The 23,485-nt window shown below is 36.1% G+C and overlaps 1 protein-coding gene across 7 annotated transcripts in view; it reads right to left on the reverse strand.

The window, feature by feature from the left end:
* Positions 1 to 23,485, reverse strand: part of HDAC9 (histone deacetylase 9) — a 1,013,429-nt gene that overhangs the window by 391,468 nt on the left and 598,476 nt on the right. For 6 of the 7 annotated variants that reach the window (XM_061198520.1, XM_061198516.1, XM_061198518.1 and 3 more), the window contains 3 exons: positions 20,802 to 21,012; positions 20,152 to 20,369; positions 3,156 to 3,561 (listed from right to left, as the gene is read on the reverse strand). In XM_061198520.1, coding sequence (XP_061054503.1) covers positions 3,247 to 3,561; positions 20,152 to 20,369; positions 20,802 to 21,012 — 744 coding nt within the window. In that variant the 3' untranslated portion in view covers positions 3,156 to 3,246. Of the gene's footprint in view, positions 1 to 3,155; positions 3,562 to 20,151; positions 20,370 to 20,801; positions 21,013 to 23,485 lie in introns of those variants that run through there. The other variant, XM_061198513.1, reaches the window with a different exon arrangement.

Genomic DNA, 23,485 nt, shown 5'->3' on the forward strand with positions numbered 1-23,485 from the left:
TCTAGTACCAGGTTAATTTTGTAATTTTATAGTCCAAAGACAATTTTCAGGAAATTATGACTAGCATCAATGGTATTTCCACAATTCTGACCAAATTATCTAGCTTACAGCATTATGTAATGATAATCCATTTCATAATACTCAATGATATTAGCTCCAGAATTAGAGTAGCTTTACCTCATGTGACACTATTGAAGTTTAAAGAGAATCAAAGAATATAAAACAAATATTTTTAACCTATTGAACCAAATACACAGTAACACATTATGAAGTACTGACTAGTAAGTTTTGCTTGCAACTGACCAGAAAAGGAAAAGGAACCCTTGGATGTATATGGTCCGGTTCCCTTCACTTGAGTCAGGCTCCTTGTTCTTCACACTACTATTATAATAATTGTTTCCATATAAGGGGAGGTCATTTAATTACTCTTTTCTCTTTAAATTTACATACTGTCACTTTATACTTGTAGGTCAGGTCCTTACTGTAATAGATATAACTATTATGATACACAGAAAATTATTCATTTTAATATTTTATTGAGTGCTTGATATATTCAAGGGATTATATTAACCTTTTTAAAAATAATTTTTTAAGTTGAGCAAAGTTAGGAACTGATATCTATTTATATAAAATTTTATATTTAGAAGTTGACATCAAAGATGAATAACATACGAAAAAGGCCACGCGGGGAAAATAAAACTGCAACAAATTTTACATGTGTTTGCTATGTGGTAATGGCTGATGTAAACAGGTTAAAGTCACTATCGTTGAATTTATTATTTTTAATGGCATTAGAAGTAACTGCTCGAAAGATCTTTATTTTCTCGTTTCAACAAAGAATGGCAATATATTTTGGTATATGAGACCTAGTGCATGAGCTTCAAATTCGATTAAGTATATCAAGTTTACACAAAGCCATATGTATGAAAGGGGATCTTTTAAAAAAAACTTTATTTGAGAAAGGAAGAGACTTATAACAGAAGGCAAGAAGAGAAACATACAAACAATATATTTACAACACAAAACAAGAGATCACCTTCAAGGGTGTAAATTATAATAAATACAGTAGATTTTAAAAGAGACATTTATCAATTAGCTCTAAGATTATTTAAGTCCAGCTTTCCTTTTCACTGGTTCCAGGTAGTTTCTTGATTAAATTCAAAGACTATCAAATTCAAACAATTAACGTCCACCAACTGTACTGATGAAGCTCTCTCAAATGACATTATAAAAAATAGGTTTTTTTTTGTTTGTGATTACATATCTTTGCAGTAATATTATACAAAAGGCTGCTCAGCCACATGTTCCTCCCCAAATAAAATGTATTTTAAAAGATGCACTATCCCTTTTTTATGAGATTGAAAAAAGACTTTAAAGAAAATGTATATTTATGAGATGGGAAAAATAAACAATTTTATCTTAGGAATGTCATATTTTTAATGCAAAACAACTGACAAAAAGTCATTTTAATCTGAAGGAATATACTAACCAAAGTATGTTGGTAGTAGGAAGTGTTGCCTATTACAGCTATTTGTCAAATTATCAGGACTTTCATTATATGGAAATGTTTTAAACTTTCTAACTTCTAGTTATGTTCATTTAATTTGAATGGAGACTTTTTAAAAAAGGATAATGTATCTTTAGCAGTAACCTTTTTTAAGAAAGATTTTAAAATGTCACAGCAAAATGTAAACAACACGTGCCAGTAACATACAGTTGTACAAGGTCTACATTTGGCAAAACTGCTATATCTCCTTTGAAACAGGATACTACACCTTAAAATGCCTCGGATTTAGAAATATAAATATTTTAATAGAAAAAAACCTCACAAAGATTCTAGGTCAATTTGGATTATCCATATTAAAGGGGTCTTAATACAATGAATCTTTAACTAGCTTAACAAAAGTAAACCTATAAAACAAGGTAAACATATCAAAAGGGAGTATGAAGGAAATGTTCCAGTGAAAAGCTTCCTTAACAATTTCCCTACTTGTGGTGTTATTTTCTTAGACAATAAATCAATTCATAGAGTGCCCTTTAAAAACAGAGAGAGTAAAACACTATCCTCCGTTTTTTTTTTTTCCCTACATTCCTCAGTACATGAATCACTTGGACTTCCTGTTTCCACAAGGCATTTCCTGTTCAGCCTCATAGAATCAGTTTTCTGTAGAACAGCAGGAACCTGACAAAGAACTGACTTAAATAAACAGTCTACTGTTGCCTTCAAAGTTGTTTGCATTTCATAACATCAAAGGACATAGTCCTTCTGAAGGTGCATTATGTACAAGTAGATTCTTTTGTTAAACCTAACTTTCCTAATTTTTTTATTTGCCAAAATAGTATGGTATATGCCGTGTCATTATGGAATTATATTAAAGAGATCCTAGTGACAATGATTATCAAACATGATACACCTTCTTCTTTTAAACATGATTTTGACTTCATATCAGATAATAATCACACCGTTACTATGTTTTCCACAACTGTAGATACAATACAGTATCTGATCGCACCATAATGCTGCACATTACTTCTTGCCAACATTTGCATCTGCTTCATTTGATCTTTTTCAATAAACAATGTCATCAAATAACACAGGATAAAAATGAAATGAGCAGTACTAGGTGAGACATAATGTAATATTTAAAATAGTGCTGTGCTGTACTTTGCATCTATATATTTAAAACCACCTCTATTCCTAAAATTTTCAGTTGCAATCTATACAATAACCTAGGACTACTGGCATAGTAACCAGAACATTTCACTTAACAAAAAAGAGAGAGGAAGGAAGGGCTGACTACCTTTAACAGGGTTCAAGACTGTAGTATGATACATTATGTACAACAATGTGAAAATTGAATTCTGCATATCAAAAAAATCAAGAACTAATAGAATGTTTCATTGATCAGACTGGGAAACTATATCCAGCAGTCACTGATCTCAACAGATAAACTAAAAACAACAGTGAGTTCGTTTTCCTTAGAAGTAATTGGTGGGGCAGGCTTTGGGATGAATTAAAACCCTATTACTTGGATACTGATGTAGTATAATTTTAGTGTAACAGGTATTTCCTTACCAGTAGAGTTTCAATGAAACCTTGATATCTATATAGAGATCAGTATATAGAAAGATCTATATAAAGATATATCTGCATTAGAATCCTTAAACACTAAAGTCAAATCATTCAGAGATATAATCGGATAGGAAATTATATCCATTTACCAAAACCTGCAATGCATTTCATATTCAGATAATGACTTTAATTACAAATCCTGGAGCTAAATCTTTGCCTATTACCTGTTGCATAAAAGCAGCCTGCTCCCCAGATTCCATTTCCTGGATCTGAGCATCTTCATCACTGTCCACTGGTTCCTCCTTGACCTTCACAGCCCCAACTTGTCCCAATGTGTCATCCACACAAGCACTGCTGTCACTCCTAGTGCTGTTGCCACTAGAGGGCGCTCTGTCTTCCTGCATCGCCTGGTCCCCCTGAAGCTCTTCCTCCGCTTCCTCGAGGTGACTGCCCGGTTGCTTCAGTTGTTCAATAGATTTCGAAAGCAGCTAGAAGAGAGTGTTCAGGGGTTCAAAATTCAATAGTTCTTGGTGGTAACAGAGCAGCAACATACACTTTGATTTCTTATGACTCTACTTCAGTACACTCTGATGTCTAATCTCTGAACATTCGTTTCAGAATGAATTTGTACGCAACAAACTTCCTCAGTAGTACTAAATCTGAAGCAGTCCCATCAATTCCATATTGTACTGGTGTCCTAGACAGGGAATGAAGTCTTTAAGTGGTTTTTAAAGATAGATCATTCTTTTGGAAAAAAGTAAATAATAAACTTTTTCTATGGAAACAACGAAACTTTCACAATCTCATTTTCCAACAAATGGCAACCACTGTAAAGGATGGAAGCACAAATGCTAAGAGTTCTTCTTGCCTATTAATTTTCCTATACCTAAATGGTCAAATGATAAAAGACCTTCCTATATACTTCTAAAACATGGATATACTGATTTTGAAATCCTGAACTTTAAAAAGATGTGGAATTAAAAAAATTTGACAGCACTAAAAATGTTTTATAAACATATCCAAATGTAAATTAAATAACAGGAAAGAAACAAGGAATTCTTTTTAATTTGAAAATTATTATTTAGACCTTTTATTTTGTAAATTAAATCATACTTAATCTTCAGAAGTGTACGAATTATAATTTTAAAAAACAATTGACAACACACCTAACTTAAACAATAGCAAAATGCCATAGTATAAAAGCTCAGAATATGGGGAAAAATTCTCAAGATGATTCCATCTCGTGTAGGCTTTTTGTTTTATTTGACAAGGACCCTATTGACTGATCATCTGCAGATCTTGAACTGTGTTTTCAAGAGTGGTTAGAATTTTCTGCTGAGTCAGTGCCCATGTAAGCAACAAGCCAATTATTATAATGAGCAGCACGGTTAGAATACCACCACAAAAATCATGAATACAGATTTTTCTATGAAAAATTCAAATTTACCTCCCACTCACACCTAACTATGTTTTTAAAACTAAACACATACTGTAGAGTTAGAATACATAAGAACTCAAACTTTGCAGGGTGTCTTAACCTCTTAGATATTCCTCCAATCCTCACAACCTCAAATGGCCCTGCATATGCTGACAAAGCCTTTCAATTTCACTGTAGTAGAATTATCCTGGGAGTTTTCATCCATTTGTTCAACAAATATTTACTGAGTGCCACCTGTGTTCAAGACACCCTGCTAGGCACTGGGAAAACAGCCACTGCCCTGCCCTCATGGAGCTTATAGTTTAGAGTGTTAGAAAGGCACCAAATAGATACATAAATTTGTTCTTCTTTTCAAGTGTGGTAAATGAAAAAAAAAAGAAACACAGGGTGTTAAAAGAAAACACACTAGTTGGTATAGGAGGGGAAGTGTGGACTACTAAGGAAGGTTTCACTGAGGAAGGGCTATGTTTAGGCTGAGACATGAAAGATGAAGGATGGACAGGAGTCGTTGGGTGTGTGTAAGGAGTGGAAATCAGGGGAGGGAGCACTTCTGGCAGAAGGCACAGTGTGTGGACTGAAAGAGGAGCCCCGTGCATTTGAGCCATTGAAAGGCCAGTGGGGTTTGAGCACAGGAAGACAGGGAGAGAAAGTTGGAAGATGATTTTGGAGAGGGTAACACAGTTTATAATATATTTGGGTTGTGAATAAGCTTCTAGAGAAATAAAATATAAATTAGGATAAACCATATATAAGACCTAAACATCACTAATCCTAAACTAGACATGATCGAGCGAAGAGAATACGTACCAATCAAAACTCATATCAAAATGAAGACGGTAAACTTAAATATTAATTTCCTTCATGCCTACAATCTAACGTCTATTGTTCCTGGACACTCAGTATAAGGAGAACATTCATCCCACCATGCTTTAAGTGTTTTTAAGTACTTTTTAGGAAACTATCTGCAGGACCCTTGTACCAATCGTGAACACTCATCAGCTCTTCTTGTCTTAAATACATAATAACTTGAACACTGTTGAGATTTTGGAGGAAAGAGACAATGTAATATTCCTGAACTCTGACTACACAATTGTAAAATTCCATTTAATTGGCTAGGGGAAAAAACATCTAACACCACAGAAAACAAGCAGGGTTTTAATTGAAAAGCTCCAGTTTTAGCTGGGACACCAGGGATAAGAACATTAGGTGACAAACACCCACTCACTTTTCAGAGAGAGAGAGAGACAGAGAAAGAGAGAGAGAAAGAAAGAGAGAGAGAGACAGAGAGGTCATCAGCCAGGCCTGCAACTTTGACCTCCATCACTCACCTAGAATGACATACAAGAGCAGGTGAGAGGATTTTGTGGGGAGAAGAGATTTACTTAGAAAAAGTATTAGTCAGGTGAAGGAGGCTGCAAGAGCCCCTCAGACTATCTGCCAGAAGACTGCTGCAATTCATCTTATGGATGGATGGTTACTGAGCTGTAGAAATTCTCCCTCTCACTACCAAAGCTTAGCTGGAAAGGTCCACGGGAGCTAGCTCATCAGAGCTGATGGGCCAAGGATACTGGTGGGTCAGAGACGCCTCCACAAGGTGGTCAAAGGATCCTGCCCATAAGAGCCTCTGTGAGGGCAAAAGAAAAAAAACTCTATGGGATGTGTGGCCACAGGACAGGAACTAAAGGCCATTCATGAAAGGTCAGCCAGAGAGCACATGACCAGTGTCCAGGAAATGCCACGTCAAAAGTTCCTGTTTCCTGTGGGTGACTCTGCATCTTATCCAGCTTCTGGATGTTTGACTACAGGGAGTATTTAATAACCAAGAGGAAGTTACAGATGCCACCCGCTAAGTAAAAAGACTTTTCTGTTGCTATTTCTCTCCTCAGCTTCAGTTCCAGCATGGCCTCTCACTGCCTTGACCCCCGAACCTCCAATGGTCTTGTCCTCCACCCCTCAGCTCCCAATGACCTGGTCTTCGTTGGTAACTGTACACTCTCCTAAACCTCAATTTCAAACATCATTTCTTTCTTCTGGCTCACCCTCAGAATATTCTGACCCCAATCATTCCTCACCTCTGGAGGGTCTTCCAAGCTACTGGGCCTACCACATTCTCACTGCCCATCACCGCCACCGCCCTCATTCCCCGACTTCCTTCCTTGCTGGACTAGGTTCCATTCTCCATCAATAAAAATCACTCGCTTATTATCTTCAACTCCCCTGCCCTTTTCAATATGGATTTTACCGTATAAGTAAGACTTCTAACCTTGGTTAATACTAAATCCCTGCCAAACCCAAGCAGCTGAATAAGCTAGGAAACAAATAAACAAATTACAGTCATGCTGAGTGTTTTTCTTCAAATTTGCGATCACAACCCTCAAATGGACCCTCAGTGCTGCCTGGAAATCCTAGTACATTTCTCTAGTTAATTTTCTCCCACTCTTTCAATGACTATTTCAAATTACTTCCTCTCTCCTCAAACCTCTAATATCCAGACCTCTTCCTCACTCCTGCTACCTCTGCTTCTTATTTCGGTGAGCAAATAGAAGCATCACCAGAGACACTCAACATTCGGTTACCAAGCTGTCCCACTCACTCTTCCTCCTGTTACAGTGAAAGAAAGCTCTGCACCCCTATCTTAGTCAACCCCTCAGCTTAATGCCCGGGGTCCTATCCATTCCTGCAGTTATCCACTCTGTCTTCCATCACGCATTTCCCATCTCTGCTGGAGTACTTCCACTTGGACACCTTCAGTCTTATCATCCATTTTAAATGAAACCTCCCTTGACCACCCCCCCACAAACCCATTATGTACCTTCCTTCACAGTAAAACTTCTTGAGTTATTTCTCTTCATTGTCTTCATTTCTCTTGTCCCATTCTCTTTAGAATTCTCGCCAACTAGGCTTTCATCCACACTATTTGACTGAAATCTCTCTCGTTAAAGTCAATAATGACTGCATAAATACCAAATCCAGTGGCACTTGAAATAGGATATTAGCAGGTGCAGTCAGGATGAAGCATTTTAGAAAAGAAAACATGACAAAATCATAGCATCTTTGAAAGTAAGAGACTGATATTACTAACAGTGGTGCAGCCAAAGACCAGACAAGATGTATGTGAATTTACTGAAATATAATTTCCTACAGATAGCAAATACGTCAAAGAAAATCTTTAATACTGACAAAATGCTGAGTGGTTACAGAATAAATCATATGTACATTTTAACAGAAAACCTTTAACAGAAAATCCGATCTGTTAATGTATTTCTGAGGTCACCGGAGTACCCAGAAATCATATCATTTAGTGCATGAATCACATTTGGTATTTACCACCTCACTGACATAGCGACATACATGAAAGTGTATATAACAATTTCCAGTGTACAACACAGAAACAATACTATTTGTTCCAGTGCCTCTGGCTTCATCTACACTTCTGCTGGACTAAAGGAAACATGAGGGAGAAAAGTGCCAGAATGGATAATGCTGTGATAACTGGAAAAGAAGGTCTGACAGTAAAATGATCTCTTCCAAAGGCAGAATTCCTTACGGGTTTGTAAAAGAAATGCTTCTTGACACAAAATGGTGACTTATGAGTGGAGATCATATAGATATAAAATGTTGGAATTGGAAATTTTCTAATAACATTCTTCAAATCCTTATTTTATAGAGAAGGAATTTCATGCCCAAGTAAAAGCCGAGTCATCTCCAGAAAAGGGAAGACACCTAGAACTTTTTATACCCTTCCACTCGGCATTCTCCTCTCAAACGGCTATATTCCAATGACAACTGAATTCATATAAACAATTCCAATGTCTCCCCTGAGCTCCAAACTTGCTTATTCAGCTGCTTACCTAACGTCATCACTTAGATCTAAAATATCCAATAGGCATCAGAAACTTTAAGTAGCTCAAAGATAACCTTTATTCCCACTGCACCCAAATGTATCAATCATCTAATTTTTCTCATCTGAGTAAACAGCATTACCCAGTTGCACGAGTCGAAAATCTAGGATTTATCCTTGTTTCTCTCTCACTTGTCTTCATAAATATCTGAAAACTTAATTAGTGCTTAGCAACAAAGCTTTGACACGTTTTTTTCCCCAGGTTATGAGGCGAATGCCAGTATCCACGTGAATAACAACTACTACTTTTTCACCATTTATGGAATAAAACATGCTCTTTGTGAAGTTTCAAAAAATACAAAAGAAATAAATGGGATCTCCTGGAGACCGTTTTGCAAAATATAAATGCACAGAGGGAGTTAACCTACACTTATTTTTTTTAGATATTTGACTCAAGCTGTTTTTATTTAAACAGTCTAATTTGCTGGAGTGGAAAAATTAGCAATGAACATCAAGAAAATCTGCAAACAAAAGTCACAGAAAACGTGCCTGCCAGGTTTGACGTATTTCAGATTTTTAAAGTGAAAAGTTACTTGCTGTTATTTGTAAGTTTCTGACTATTTACTAGGAAATCCAGTGTTGGGACTATGTTGTGTTCTATGTGTTTTTGAACTACAAATGTGACCATTACAAAGAAGGTATGAGCAAACCCTTTTCTAATTTGTACTGTTGCTGAGTGGCCCCAGCTGCAGGGAGAAGCTGTCTGCTTACTCTCAGTGGGGTGGCAGGGTCTCTCTTTGGTTGAACATCTGGAGGTGATCCCCCAGCAAAGTTGAGCTGTTGCCTTGCTGGCTAGAAAACACAAGAAGAAACATCTGTGTGACAGATAAATGTGTAAGCCTGCGTGAATCTCGGCTGAGGCCCCATCTGTAAAACACACTGTGTGTCATTCGTCTGACACCAGGTGAGTTACTTTGGTGGGGAACCCAGCTGAGATAAAGAAGATGATGGCTGAGCAGCTTCTTCTACTCCTTTTATCTGTGCTTCTCCTCATCTGTCAGCATGTCTCTGTATTCTCCATGCTACTGTACAGCAATTGTACCAAACACTACGAATGCTGCAGGCGGTCCATCACCATTCTGGGTTTGCAACACACCCACTATACACACTTAACGCTGGAGATTTTATAGACCAGATAGCATGATAATTTATCCAAACTGCTCACAGCTTCAAGTATTATAACTCAGCTCTTGAATTCTTATCAATCCCTGCTAGGGTCATAACTATAGCAAGTCCACAATTTCAGTGTTTGGACTTTGTTATATTATATGATGTTCAACATAATTCCATGCTGAACATCATATAATCTATTGGCAAATGGTGTAAAATTCATTAAATAATATTTAAAGGCTGTGCTGCTAATCTTTACACATTAACCCATTTAAGTCCATCTCTGTGTAAGTTACACTGTTTGATAAAATTCTACAAACCAACATAACCATAGTGCTTTTGAATAAAATATCTTTAAATTTTATATTTTTAACTTTAGCCACAGAAATCCTTCATGTCCCCACAAATATCTTTAGATATGGAATATCAAACTAAGAACAGGAGTATATAAGGAGTAAATCTGTTTCTGATAGACATCTGATTTTCTGAAATTGTCAACAAACCATTCGGCACAAGTGTTTGAATTAAACCATGCAAAATGACCTTCAAGCCTATTCATCACTTTCTTATTTTGCCTCAGATTTTAAGACAGATTTTACTTGGGGAATGGCAATAGCATAAGTTTTTTTTTTTTCTTTTAAATAAATGTAAAATACTTCTTTTGGAAAATAAAACCCTTCCCTTAAGCTCCAAGGAAACTAGATTTAAAAATAATGATAAAATTCTGCCTCAATTCACAAATAGATTAGGTATGTACCAACTGTTCTCAAAAACAACCAGAGCTTGGAGGGCTTTCAAATCAAGAGGTCTACTTAGAGAAGAACTCCGACTCAAGCCAAAATACTACATGTCATTTTGCTTCTGTGCATTTTAGGGAAATAACCAGAAGAACCAAAGTTAAATAACAAGAGAGAAAGATTTTCTAAGTACTGGTCCATTATTCAGATAAATTCAAAGTCTAAACTGAAAAACACCCTTTCTTGCCAATATTGAAGAGATATAAAATTAATCTAGGGACCAAATGAATTCTTCATAAAAATGCGTTTATTTTTATAATGCTAAATGACTATCCAAAACAATGCCAGTAATTAAAATATCCTTTCTTCTGCTCTCAAAACATCCTAATATTCCAATAACTCAATTATGTGTTCACTTCCAGAAAGGAGACTGAAAATTTCCTCCTCCCGGCTAGTTAGAGAAAGTTACCCACTCTTTCATTCATTCAACAAATTTTTACTGAGCACTTGCTATGTGCCAGGACCTGGGAAGAGAGCGGTCCATCAGGCAAGATTCTGTCTCTCGGGGGGAAATAAAAAATAAGTAACTGAAGAGTGGAACTAAATGTGATAGGGAATAATGGGGGAAGGAGTGAGTGTCTGTGTCCAATTTGGATGCGCAAGGAAGGCCGCTCTGAAGAGGTGAGGTTTGAGCTGAGAGAGACTCCAGTACCAAGGTCGAGTCATAAGAACACCTGGAGGTCGAACATTCCACACAGAACTGTGGCTAGCAGTTCATTCCAGGAGATGGAAGGAGACTCCTCACAGACTGGAGGGAAGGCCAACGTGGTGGGAGCTCAGCGAGTACGGGTAGGGAGTCGGAGATAAGGTCAGTGACGGGGCAAGAGCCTGTGGGCCATGAAAAGATATTTTGATTTTATCCTACAAACAATAAGGAGCAACTGGGGAGTTTTTAGGAAGCCCTTGACATGATTTGATTTGCATTTGTAAATGATCTCTCTGGCTGCTACAGAAGATTGGATTTAGGTGGGCAAAAGTGGAAACAGGAAGACTGGCCTTTCAGAACATAAAATCCTCAGGAAGAGAGTGTAACAAGAACTATTAGGGGCTTTTCTTAACTAGAACACAAATGAGCTATTTTTCCCTCTTTTAGAGCACTGTGTAATTTTATGTCCTTTTATATTACATAATAGGATTTTTCCCTGATAATCACCTTCCTGATCTTCAGTTGACAGTACATTTTTTTAAAGTTTTCTTTTTTCCTTCTTTAAGGGTAATGAATAGAGGCACAGTGAGGAAAGGCATGCTTATTTTCTTTGCTAACTCTTGGTGATTTTGGACTGTGTCTCAGAATAGACAAGATCTCAAAGCCAGGGAGCTCCTGACCACTTGACTCATAAACATCTCCCTTTCTCCCCTCAATCCCTTGCTTGGGTAAACTGGATAGCAGTGCAAGCGCTACTTAAAAAAGACAACCAAGAGTAAACCCCAGACAATAATTGCCACATGGAAAAGTGGGCCCAGTGTAGCCAGACTTTTCAATTTTTCAGGCAATGCCAGAAATCCAGATTTGTATTTGAAATGACTGACCAAAAACTTGAATGCTTTTTAAGACACCAGGCAGGCCAAAGACATCAGTTCAATGGAATGGATCCAGTCCATAGACTATCAGCTTGTGACCTCTGCAAAGAATCCCTTATGTCTCTTCTTGCTTGAACATTTTATGGTTTAAATCATTTAGGGCTGATGTCTGCATGCTCTTAAAATACACCATCCTTCATACTTGTGATTCGTTTTATGTTCCCTACATGGTCAAAAATTCAAGTACTTTGCCAGGGCTTGGAGGTAGGAGTATGGATTGACTGCAAAAGAGCAACACAGGGGAATTTTGGAAGTTGAGGGAATTGTTCTGTATCTTGATTGCAGTAATTATATGACGATATACATTTGTCAAAACTCATTCAACTGAGCAGCAAAAGGAATAAATTTTACAGTGTGTGAATTATACCTCAATAAAAAATTCAATAACTAACCATAATATTGGTCCAAAGAGAAAACAAGGTCAGCTTCACGATGAATACAAAGATGCAAGGAAGAGCTGGAACAAAATTTAGTGGTTTGGTTTACAACAAAGTAGCTTGATGCAATATTGAGGCAAGTGAAAAATGTGTGTCTTAGAAATATTCTACACTTCCAGAAAGCCATTTGCATTAACATAACTGGGAAGATATAACTCTTAGTGCTATATAAGAATATAAATACTGTGTTAAATGGAAGGATTTCTTACTATGTTTACAAAGCACTTTCAGTACATCCTCTCATGTAATTCTCACTATAAACCTCTAAAGTGTGCAGATTAGAGCATTAGTGGACAAAGAGGTATGACACTTTGGTCAAAGTCGCAAAACAAATAAATAAGTGTGCAGGGCATCAGAAACTTCTCTTGGAAAGGCTACCCAGCATTCCAGATTTTGCAATTCATATGAACTATGCATTCTGTAGAACTACATTTGATTAAAATTATCTATTTGCAGGTCTATGAGCCATTCAAGGGGAAAAACATGCCTTCTCTGTTTTCACTTCCAGGATGCAGCAAAATAGTTGCTAATAAATCTTTGTGGAGCACCAATTATTCCATGCCAGGAAATTATTTTTTAGAAGTGAGTTTTTATTGCTGGTTGATACAATTAAGTTGATAGCAAGAGAGTAACGATATATTTAGGACATGGGAGCAGAGCCCTGGATGCAATTCTGCCTGAAGGAATGGGAATACTCCAGACTGTATGACATTTCAGGGTCACTATAATCCCTCAGTCTTCATAAATATTTAGAGAAAGAGCAGAAAGATACAGAGGAAAAAACCCCTAAAATCAGGCACTTATAAGCAACCAAAATCTGTAACAAAGAGACTGCTACACATCGGTGGTTTTCATGTCCACAAATCACTTAGTTATATTAAAAATTCCTTAGTAAGACTTAATTATTTCATTCTGTCAAATGAAACTATTTGTCAAGGTTGGGAAACAACCAAATTATTTAGCTTCCCTCTCCTTTTGAACTCCTGGAATCAACATCAGTCAAACCACTCACATGGCCTAATTCCCCAGATATTTTTCTTTCCCCTATTTTCTTACCTCATAGTCATGTCCAACTATTGTTTTTCTCATTCAATAAAAGCGTCTCTGACTAGATTAACAGTGCAGAGTGAAAGGGAAAGGTCGAGGTCCTTCCCTTGGTCTTCAAGTTATGAAAGCAGCACTGGGAACGTTTATGAATGTTACACATTAATCCACTGAAATGGTCATTTAGTTTCTTTTCCAAACACAGGATTTCATCACATCTAATAATAAAGCAACAAGCCATTTTCTGTATATTATAAACCATCAACTTGTAATTATATAGTGAAATGCTTCTATATGAATTCTCTATGATGATGTAAGCCGGTATTGCAGCATAAGTAGTTTTTTTTTTTTTTTTGAAGCCCAATACATACCTACAAGGATCTATTTACATTGGGCTAATCATGTCGAAATAGCATCTATTTAAGGGTAAAGTCAAAGTTTCTTTTATAAACCTCTATAGATAGATAAATAATCTAGGAGGCTTTTTACTGTTATAAAATTAAGACTGCCTTTCAATGCCTGCTAAAGTTTTTGGACATACTATCCATCTAATGGGCAAAATGTAATCCTAAATTGGTGATTAAAGACTCTGCATGGAAACAAGCTGTCAAATGGATAGAGAGAAATTAAACCTGACAACAGTAATGCCTACTTTCCTAAATGAAAGCCCAGTTCAAGTTTCTACTCATCCATTTTTCAAAACTTAAAACAAGGCATTTTCCAAACCACCCATAGATGAGATGCCAACATTTGCATTTCAGTTGAACTTGATGAAGTCAGTTGACTTTCAGCTTCAGGCTTGCTCAGAACTCCTGTGACAAGATGTTTGCCCAGTCTAAAAAATATGGCAATGGTACAACACAGAAGAAAGGAATGAAGTGTGGCCTGGCTGGAGTTGGCTCTGTACTGCATTCACATTGCATTGCTGGAAAGTCAACAGGATATCTGAAAGTCCCACCATTGGGTCCATATAAAAAGACATCCAAGTGAGTAACTGGATGGAGGGCAATGAGTGGAGAACTGGGAAGCAAGGTCAGGAAATGGGATTTCTCCTTCCTGGCAAATCCAAACAAATAGCTAAAAAATAAGATAACCCTCCTTTTTTTGGTTTGTTTGCCTTGTTTTTCATTGTAAGTTTCCTACTTTTTGGCAAAAATAAAATTAGGAAAATCTTGTCTCCTGCTTAGTGATAAAAGCAACATTGAAAATCATAAGCCTAAGTTTACGTTAAGGACAGGTTTTTGTGTCATACAACCTATGTCGGAATCCCAGCTCTGTCAACTACTAACCTAGCCACCTCAGTCAGCTTACTTAAGCCCTTTTAAATTAACTTTCTTGATAGTAAAAAAAAAAGTGTGCTTATAGTTTGAGGAGATGATACGCATAAGAATGCTAGCATGGTGTCCCAGCTCATAGAAGATCCTACACATAAAAGAGAGCTGGCATCATTTAAATGATCCTATCCCTAAGGTCCCTATGGGAAAGGTTCTGGAAAGATGCATGTTGTATAAAAGATGGGGAGGAAAAGATACACGAGGAGAAATAGGTGTAGCAAAAGAGCAAAAATTGGTACATGGTCCTTACCTAATTATCCTTCAAATATTAATCTTCTTACAAGTAAGGCATGGATAGAAATACTCTTATTAAGATAAACTAATATGAAGTGTGACTTCAAAATATGTAAACTCTTTGGATTGTAAATGTCTGTATAATTGTTGTTCAAATTAATTTCCTTGGGAAAATATACACTTTGCTTAATAGTGCACAAAACAGTTATATTTTAGTGCTGCCTTCAGGGATACTTTATAAGGAAAAATACACACACACACACACACACACACACACACCCCCATGCTATGTTTGTATGTGACCACAGGCATGAAAGAATATTCTCCCCTGAGTTGCTCTGGATGGATTACTGGGGACAAGGAGTGGGTATGAATCATGAGGGGTTATGGAGAAAATGTAACATTTATGTTAGAAAATTATGTCAAGAAAAAGAATACAATAGATACTACTCAAATAAAGGGTCAAATTCTCTTCCAAAACCGATGAAAGCTCCCCATTAGCTCTGTGCCAGCATTTGAGCTTAACTATATTCATGCCTTGCTTGTGAGACATAAAATCTACCTGTTTTAATAAGGGCAATGTAGGACATCTGCCCGCCCTCCCCTTTACTGCTCTTGTCTTAGATATATTTTTATTATGATAAAATAGCACTCATGTCAAAATGCCTAAGTATCATAGTAATAAATATATAATAAATACTTATATCTAGAGTGAACCTTGACACGTATAAGATATCATCTCATGATTTATGTGGGGTTTTTTTTAAGTGTTGGCTGATATCCAGTCATAGGAATGCATAAGGCATTTATCACAGAGCATTTTACAAAGAAAGAAAGAGAGGGAGAGAGGGAGGGAGAGAAACAGAGAAAGAGGCAGGGAAGGAGAGAGAGAGAGACAGAGAAAGAAAGAGAGAGAGAGAGAGAGAGAGAAAGAGAGAAGGGAGAGGAAAAGATGTAAAAAGGACAAGATAATCCTGAGAAGAACTAAACAAGTCTCAAATCTTGTTTCCTCAAAGAAAACAATTCCCTTCCTCATGTCCCCTATCCTAATACTTAAAACATCGTATTGTATTACTGTTTACTGGAATATTTCAGTCCCCTGCTCCCCATATGGTAAGCTCCATGAGGATAATGAATGTTGTTTTCTTAGTGCCTAAAATAGTGTCTGGTACCAAGTAAGAATTCAGTAATGATTTGCTAAATGGATACTTGCATAGATTATTTCATTCAAATAAGTACTGAATGAAGAAATAATTTTCTTAAAATTTCTTCTCATGTGGATTTGATGGAATGAATATGAAAAATATAGGTATTAGAAAAGTTATTAAAATTCTAGTTAAAACAGCAACAATTAGGCATCAACCAATGCTATTCTATTAATACTATAACTGAGAAATAATTCAAAGAATAATGTTGTCATTTGGAAGGGGGCAGAGATCTATGTCAAATTATCTCACAACAAAAATGCCTGAATATACTTTGGAAAATTTCTGTATATCATTCAGAGAGTGATGTGACTAGAGATCTACCCTTCTATTAATTAGGCAGTGGTCAGAATACTCCTTCAAAAATCATAAAAACGTCCAAGTAACTGTGGTATTTTGTTTTCATCATAGTTTTTACCAGAAAATCTGTGGCAATATTTAAACTTGAAAAGGGTTCAGAAGAAAATTATCAATACCCTCCTATATTTTTGTTTGCTATTTTGTATTTACAAGGAAAATTCTCTTTTAGAAACCATTTTTTTCTAATAAAAAAATCAAAAGATACTGGCAAAAGCAACAGTTTTCTTTTGAAATCTTCATATTAAAAAACTCTTATTTTTTTTGAAATATGAAGGTACTATATATTAGTAATATAAATTGTTTAAATGCATTTCTGAATTTTTTAAATGTCTCAAAAAAAAAAAAAAACAAACCAAAGAACAAATGTTGTAAGCCATGATTTTCTTATGGTTAAGCTTCTCAAAACTCTTTCAGTGAAAACAGAATATACAAACTGAGAAGCAGAGATAAATCATTCTGACATTTTTCATTCATTTTTCAAGCTTGCCCCATTATTTACTGGTAGATACAGCAATACAAATGCTACATAAACCCATTCCTGGGGTATTTCTGCTAAGCTATTAAGCACTTACAACATAATTACATGAGGCTTAACATCTTACCACACACAAATTTCCCATGTAAATGTCATTAAAGTATCAGGTAACAGGTAGGTAAATTGTTTAGTATGATTAATAACATTTACATTGTATAGTTATAACAAGCATGAATGACTGCTTTCATAAATGCAGTCAAATAATAGCAAGATATGAGAAAGTCTTTAAAATTTAATAAGTCAATCATTGTATAAACTGTTCCGAAAAGTATAGCTTTGCTTCTAATTCTTCTAAAGATTATTAGCAATTCAAATAAATCATTAAAAATTTCATACCACGAAGGCCAATCATATTTAATATGATGTAAGTTTAGAGATAAACCTACTTATTTTTTCTTTCTTCTCACTCCATTTTTCCTCAAAATTCCTAAATTCCTCAGAAAAGAACCATAAAGAAAAGCGGAGGGAATAAAAGGAAAAGACATTTTAAAATATGTCATCTGTACACCTATGTCTTCATGTGTGCCTATATTTCCTGCTGGAATAAGTATCTCAAGAGTAAGGACCATGCTTTTATGATGCCAGCTATTTGGCTCCAATCTGAATGGATTCAGTAAAGGTTCTTCCATGATAATAGGAAAAAAATGACATATATTAAAGTTTCTGTGGTTATTTTTCATTAATGGTTATTCAAAATGGTTAGAGTACACATAAATATATTATAATATAGAAATTTGTTATCTTTTGGCATCTAAGTTTGGCCTTCTCCTAATGTGAACTAAAATGTTTTCATTACCTCATGGGGGAGGGTGAACAGTAGCAATTCATTTATTAATGGTTCTATTGTGAATACCATGGAACAGGATGGAGTTCAAGATTTATTTAATAAGATTCTTCTCTATTTCCTTACACAATTGAGGGCAGGTGAAATATTTTCAAATCTGGAGAATACCCAGTGTGCATATGCCATCTTGATTAAACATATGGAATATATACATGGAGAAAAGCCAAGTAGAGACCTGCTTGAGTAATCTAAACACCCAAGTTGAGAGAGGTTAATATATAAAGATCAGCTTTGTACTTTGAAGTTTTCTGGGCTTCATTTTGCCTAATTAAGACAAGATTTAATAATCAAACCACTGTACAAACATGTACCTAAAAGTATAGGTTTGTTTCTAATTTTGGGAAGAATTCTTAACAGATTCCAAGGAATCAGCTCCACATGGGAGAAGGTCTCTGATAAGATTTGCTTTTCTCATTGCTAAAATGCAAATGCCTGCTTTCCATCTTAGTTTCTTCCATGTGACTGAGGTTAGCATCTGCCTGTCAAAATCTCGACTGTGATACTAATATACAAAGATTCTGATATTAACAAACCATCTGAGTGTGAAGCAGTGGCAACTCTAGGTCATCAAAAATGTATTCCAAAGTATTCTTAAAGGTATTCATAGAAATCATCTGTAGATGATGATTTCAAAGGGATCAATTTACCTAATTTACCTATAATAGAATACGCACATCCACATATTTCTAGGAAATAGAACCAAGTAGCAGAAAGTATACTTACAATCCAATACTACTTTTCTAAATGAACTTAATTCCAGATCAAAATATTGTGAGGTGAAAAGTAGAATTCCCAGTCTTTCCTCTCACACTGGACAATGTTTCAAGAATACCTGGTAGTTTTAAGTAGTGCGAAGATACCACAAAACAAACAAACCAACATAACTCTACCATAAGGTAGTAAACACACAGAATAACATTCAAGACAAGGAGTATTATATGCCGTTATACAAGAAGGAAGCTGGTTCTCCTCGGACAAGACTGATTTTACCCAAAACAATTTGATAGATTTAGAGAAATGCTGTAGCAATAAAACAGGTATTAATGTGATGATATAGAAAGAGTCGGAAATATAGTGAAATACAATCTGCAGTACAGCAAACGATAACAGGAGAGGCAGCTGGCACAGCCAACCACCCTGAACCCCAATATACACACATACACGTCATCTTTGAATGCTGCAAAGGGTTGGGCTGGAAGAATTTGTGTTCAGTATTGTGGTCTTCAGCCCATGCTCCCTTCCTTCATGGCTCTGCCTTGTTAAGAGGGAGGCCAAAGAGGAGAGAAAATCTCTAATCCTACCTGCAATAAGGTGAACACATGATAAAGACCCCCTTCTCTTGCTATTAGAAAGATGATTAGACCTTCTCTCATGAGATTTTTTGTTTATATCACAATACAATAAAGCATTTAAATACTAATTCAATTCTTAGCTATCCATTTATCAGTAAACAGGACATTGTTTCTCAGTATAATGTCTCTACAAGATATTTGGAGATGATATAGTAACAAAGGATAATAGATCGAATTTTGATATTCAGGACCTTTCATTCTCCAGAAATGAGAGGATTCTACTTTGTAAGGCTACCATAGCAGAGAGTAGTGGCAAAACTGTACAGACCAGTTTCGCTTACAAGTTTATTGAAAACGCTTTGCTGGCCTGCCAGATACCATTATTTTAGAATGACTGTGGTTGCCTCAGCAGGAGGGCTCCTGAGGATGTGCTGTGATTCAGGCATTTGCTGCCCATTTCAGCCACAATAAGGCTGCCAGAAAGAAACTACTACAAGTTTCTGAGAAACTGCTTCAACACTGACTGGAATAAAGTAGGGCATATTAAAAAATAAATATAACATGCATACATAGACGTTGCTGAGAAATACCTAACTGGCCGACCTTGGCATAGCTGCTAGCACCTGTGCAAACTTCAACTCTGCCTCACACCTTTACTACAATAACAAAAAATGGGGCTCTGCACACGTGTGCCTGTATGTGCTTCTGTATTAAGATAGGTACCCAATCATAAAAGACTTTCTAATCTAGGACCTCAATTTTGCTACAAATGTCCTACACATGTAGTGATGGAGAAAACAGTGATAACGTGATGGTGTCCTTGAGCCCTGACAGCAGGGCCAGGAGGGCAGTCTCCGTTTGGCTGTGATGGATACCAACATTCTCTCTTGTGTGCACACATCAGTGAAGAAAACCCCAATTTCCACACCAGTGGTTACGGCATGTTGACGTGGCTTGGGGACTTACCTTGTTCATGTGGATCTGCTGCTGGTATTGCTTCTGCTTCTCTAAGAATTGCTGGTGTTGCTGCTGAATGACCAGCTGAGCCAATGTGCTCTGAGGCAAAGGTGCAGACTGGGTTCGATTCAAGGGTCTGTGACGGGGTAATTTGTGGGTACCTCTAATGCCAGGTGAAATTCTCTCTTTTGTTGCCAAGGGAGACTGAGGATGTAAGGGAACTCCACCTGAAAAAAAAATATATGTACATGTATATATGTACACACACACAGACACATACACAATTTAAGAAAGAAGCTACAGAAAATAGCTATGGGATAAGTTTTACGAAAAGTAGTATACTACCGGGCAAATATCAGAAGGCTAGGTTGGGTGGGGTGAAGGCAAAAGTGCCAAAGCATTGGGCAGATATGCATCTGATCAATGGCTCACCAATAGTCCACTCTGGTATGTATGAAGGTTAAATAAGGTGAGTTTTTTTTTCATGGATCTAGAGGAATAAATAAAGACAACAGTCTTTCCACAGTACTAGGTATCAGGGAGACCTATGTATGACACTGTGAATCTTTACTAGGTCTTGAGTTAAAGAGACATTACATTGAATTGCTGATAAAATGAAAGCCCTAAAATAACCTGCAAATGGTGCCGTTATGAATTACCAGCCACAAGAAGCTTTTGCTGTCGCATTTGTTCTTTCAATAATAAATGCTGCAGGAGAGCTTGGTGGCTGCTGTTGGGCTTTCCCTCCAAAGTGACATGGGGATGGCTTGAAGATGCCGGGATGCCGCCCCCATACTGCCCAGGCAGAGGAACGCCTTGCCTGAGTGTCTGGGTCTCACACTTCTGTTTTTCTTTGAGTGAATTTGAAGCCTGTGTCAAGAAATAATACAGATGTTAATCCGCTTTCATCCATATGGGTCATTAGGTCTGTAAATCATTAGATTAGTTTCTTATTCCATAATTCCCACCCCCCCCCAACCCCCGACCAAAAAGCCCTACCTTACCCAATGGCTGAGTAGGGAAAATGGATAACACCATGTCTTGTGAACTAAGTGAACTAACAAAGGAGAAACAAAAATAGAGCTGAAGCACTGGAGACAATTTAGTATTGGGTATCATTATGCTGAACCCAAAATAAAACTATTTTTAACATTAAAAATCATGCTAATTTCAGGCTTAATAACTGGGAGAGTTATTTCTAAAATAGTTTAATATACTGCTATAGTAAAAGGTATATTAGAAAAGTAAAATTTATTCAAATCGCTGAGCTAATGGCTATACAATAGGGATTAAGAAGCTGGAGATAAAATGATCCATAATTTTGGAGTTTCAAGCAGAAGGAACAATTCACCCTTTCTCTATACGTCCTCTAATATGTTCACAGAGCTGTGGGTTTCCAGTATTTAATTTTTAAAATAAAATTCTTGAGATAAGTCAATGAAAGGTTATATAAAATATGCAGGAATTTGATTTAAACAAGTATTTTATATTAATTCATAACAGATTCCCAAATCTTTAAATATTGAAAATGACACTCCAGATACTTTTGTTTAATAAAATAAACTACAAGTGAAATTAGATATCAAATAAAAATGCTATTAAGAACTTGAAATATATGATAACACAGTAATAAGGCAATAATATTTATATCATCAACAGTAATAATGAATTCTCCTATTCAAAGAACTTAATGAATGGTGGTCATTTTGGCATTACAAAAGCAGAGGTCTAATACCTCAAAATTATGTGGCATGTTTCTTTTCAAAACTCATGTTTCATTTTCAAAATTACTGTGTACCAGGGAAGCAAAGCAATTTTCAGTGACGGAGAAATTGAAGGACAAAGAGGTAAATGGTTTGTCTTAGTCACATAGTGAGTCAATGCAATGTTTAATCTAGAAGTGATTCCTTCTCCTGGCCTCTTTTCCTTAAAATTTACCACTACTCAGTGGGGAGCTAGAATATTAGAGATCCCTTTGCCAAAGCAATGCTAAGCTTGAAAAATTAATTGTGATGGCCTCATCCACACCAAAATGGAAGCAAAGAAAAATGAAACTTCAATCCAAACCACACTGGTTTATTCATCCAAAGGTACCAAATTGTATTACCCTTGAAACATTAAATGGTCTGGTTTTTAGTACTTGGTCCTTTGGGAAAAAATTCTCCCCGACCACATTAAAAGTGGTGTATGTTTGTGTTAGCTGGTAGGAGTGACTTAGAACATGCAAAAAAAGAGTAGGAAAAAAAAATAGCCTATTCACGTGTCATAAGTTTTTGTGTATTTGCTTATCGTCAGAAGAGATAGGAAAAAATAGGAACAGAAGAAAATAATTTTTAATAAGTGAAGATTTGAAAATATCATCCATAAATACGTACATTTTATTTCATCCCTAATTTCTTTCTTCTTTTCACTAGAGCCAACTGTTTACAAATGCTTCATGTGGAATTTCAGGGGCATAGCTGAATTCAGTGTTTTTAAGCCTGTCTTCTTTCATCGCCAAATATAAAACAACATCCAAATTTTGCTTTCTCCTCACTGGTATAAGATTACTATATCACATAAGATAACATTCTACTCTATTAAAAATACCAAATACAATAAGGTACCTCTTAGATTGGTTTTATAATACGTATTGAACACAATCATAAAATTTATCATTTAAAAATGTCACCTGTAGGTGTGCTTGTGCATAAACCAGTAGCATACCATAGACAGGGTTCATATTTTGAAAATAAATTAGTCACAAAATGGTCAACTCTTTATGATTTCTTAATGTTAGCATACTGTAAAGGATGTGAATTTGACAAGATGGACTCAGTGGAAGACGTGCATCTAAAAATTGGCAAAATTGGTGCCAAGGGTTGGAACAAACTTCTCTTTAAACCAAATGCATCATATGACCTCTGCATAAGTACAATTTAATTTACTAACTTTCCACAGATAAATTAGTCTAGGTAAAGTTTACAAATCTTTTACAATGACTGAAATTTATATTATTTTAGGGAATATGCATAAAATAATTATTGCTGTCTTCTGTTAGTAGGACAATTACCTCCAAAAGATCCTATTTCAGTTGTCAGGACTTTTAAAGTAATTGATTCACTTTGAATCTCCAGGCAAGAGTTTAATATTGTTCTTAGAGAGGTTTTCCAGATATGTATTCTTCAGTACCACAGAGTCAGTAACCTAAACTCTCAAAATAAAGTCATTCACAAAATAAATTCTTTAAACATATGCTGCTGTGCTTCAGACGCTGCACCTCTCAGCAATGGGCTGAGTTGAGGTTCAGGTCTGCTACTTGCTGGGTCTGTGATCTTGGGCTTTTATGCATTCCAAGTCTCAG

This window comes from Eubalaena glacialis, chromosome 8 (genome assembly GCF_028564815.1).
Source record: "Eubalaena glacialis isolate mEubGla1 chromosome 8, mEubGla1.1.hap2.+ XY, whole genome shotgun sequence".
NCBI classification, from domain to species: domain Eukaryota; kingdom Metazoa; phylum Chordata; class Mammalia; order Artiodactyla; family Balaenidae; genus Eubalaena; species Eubalaena glacialis.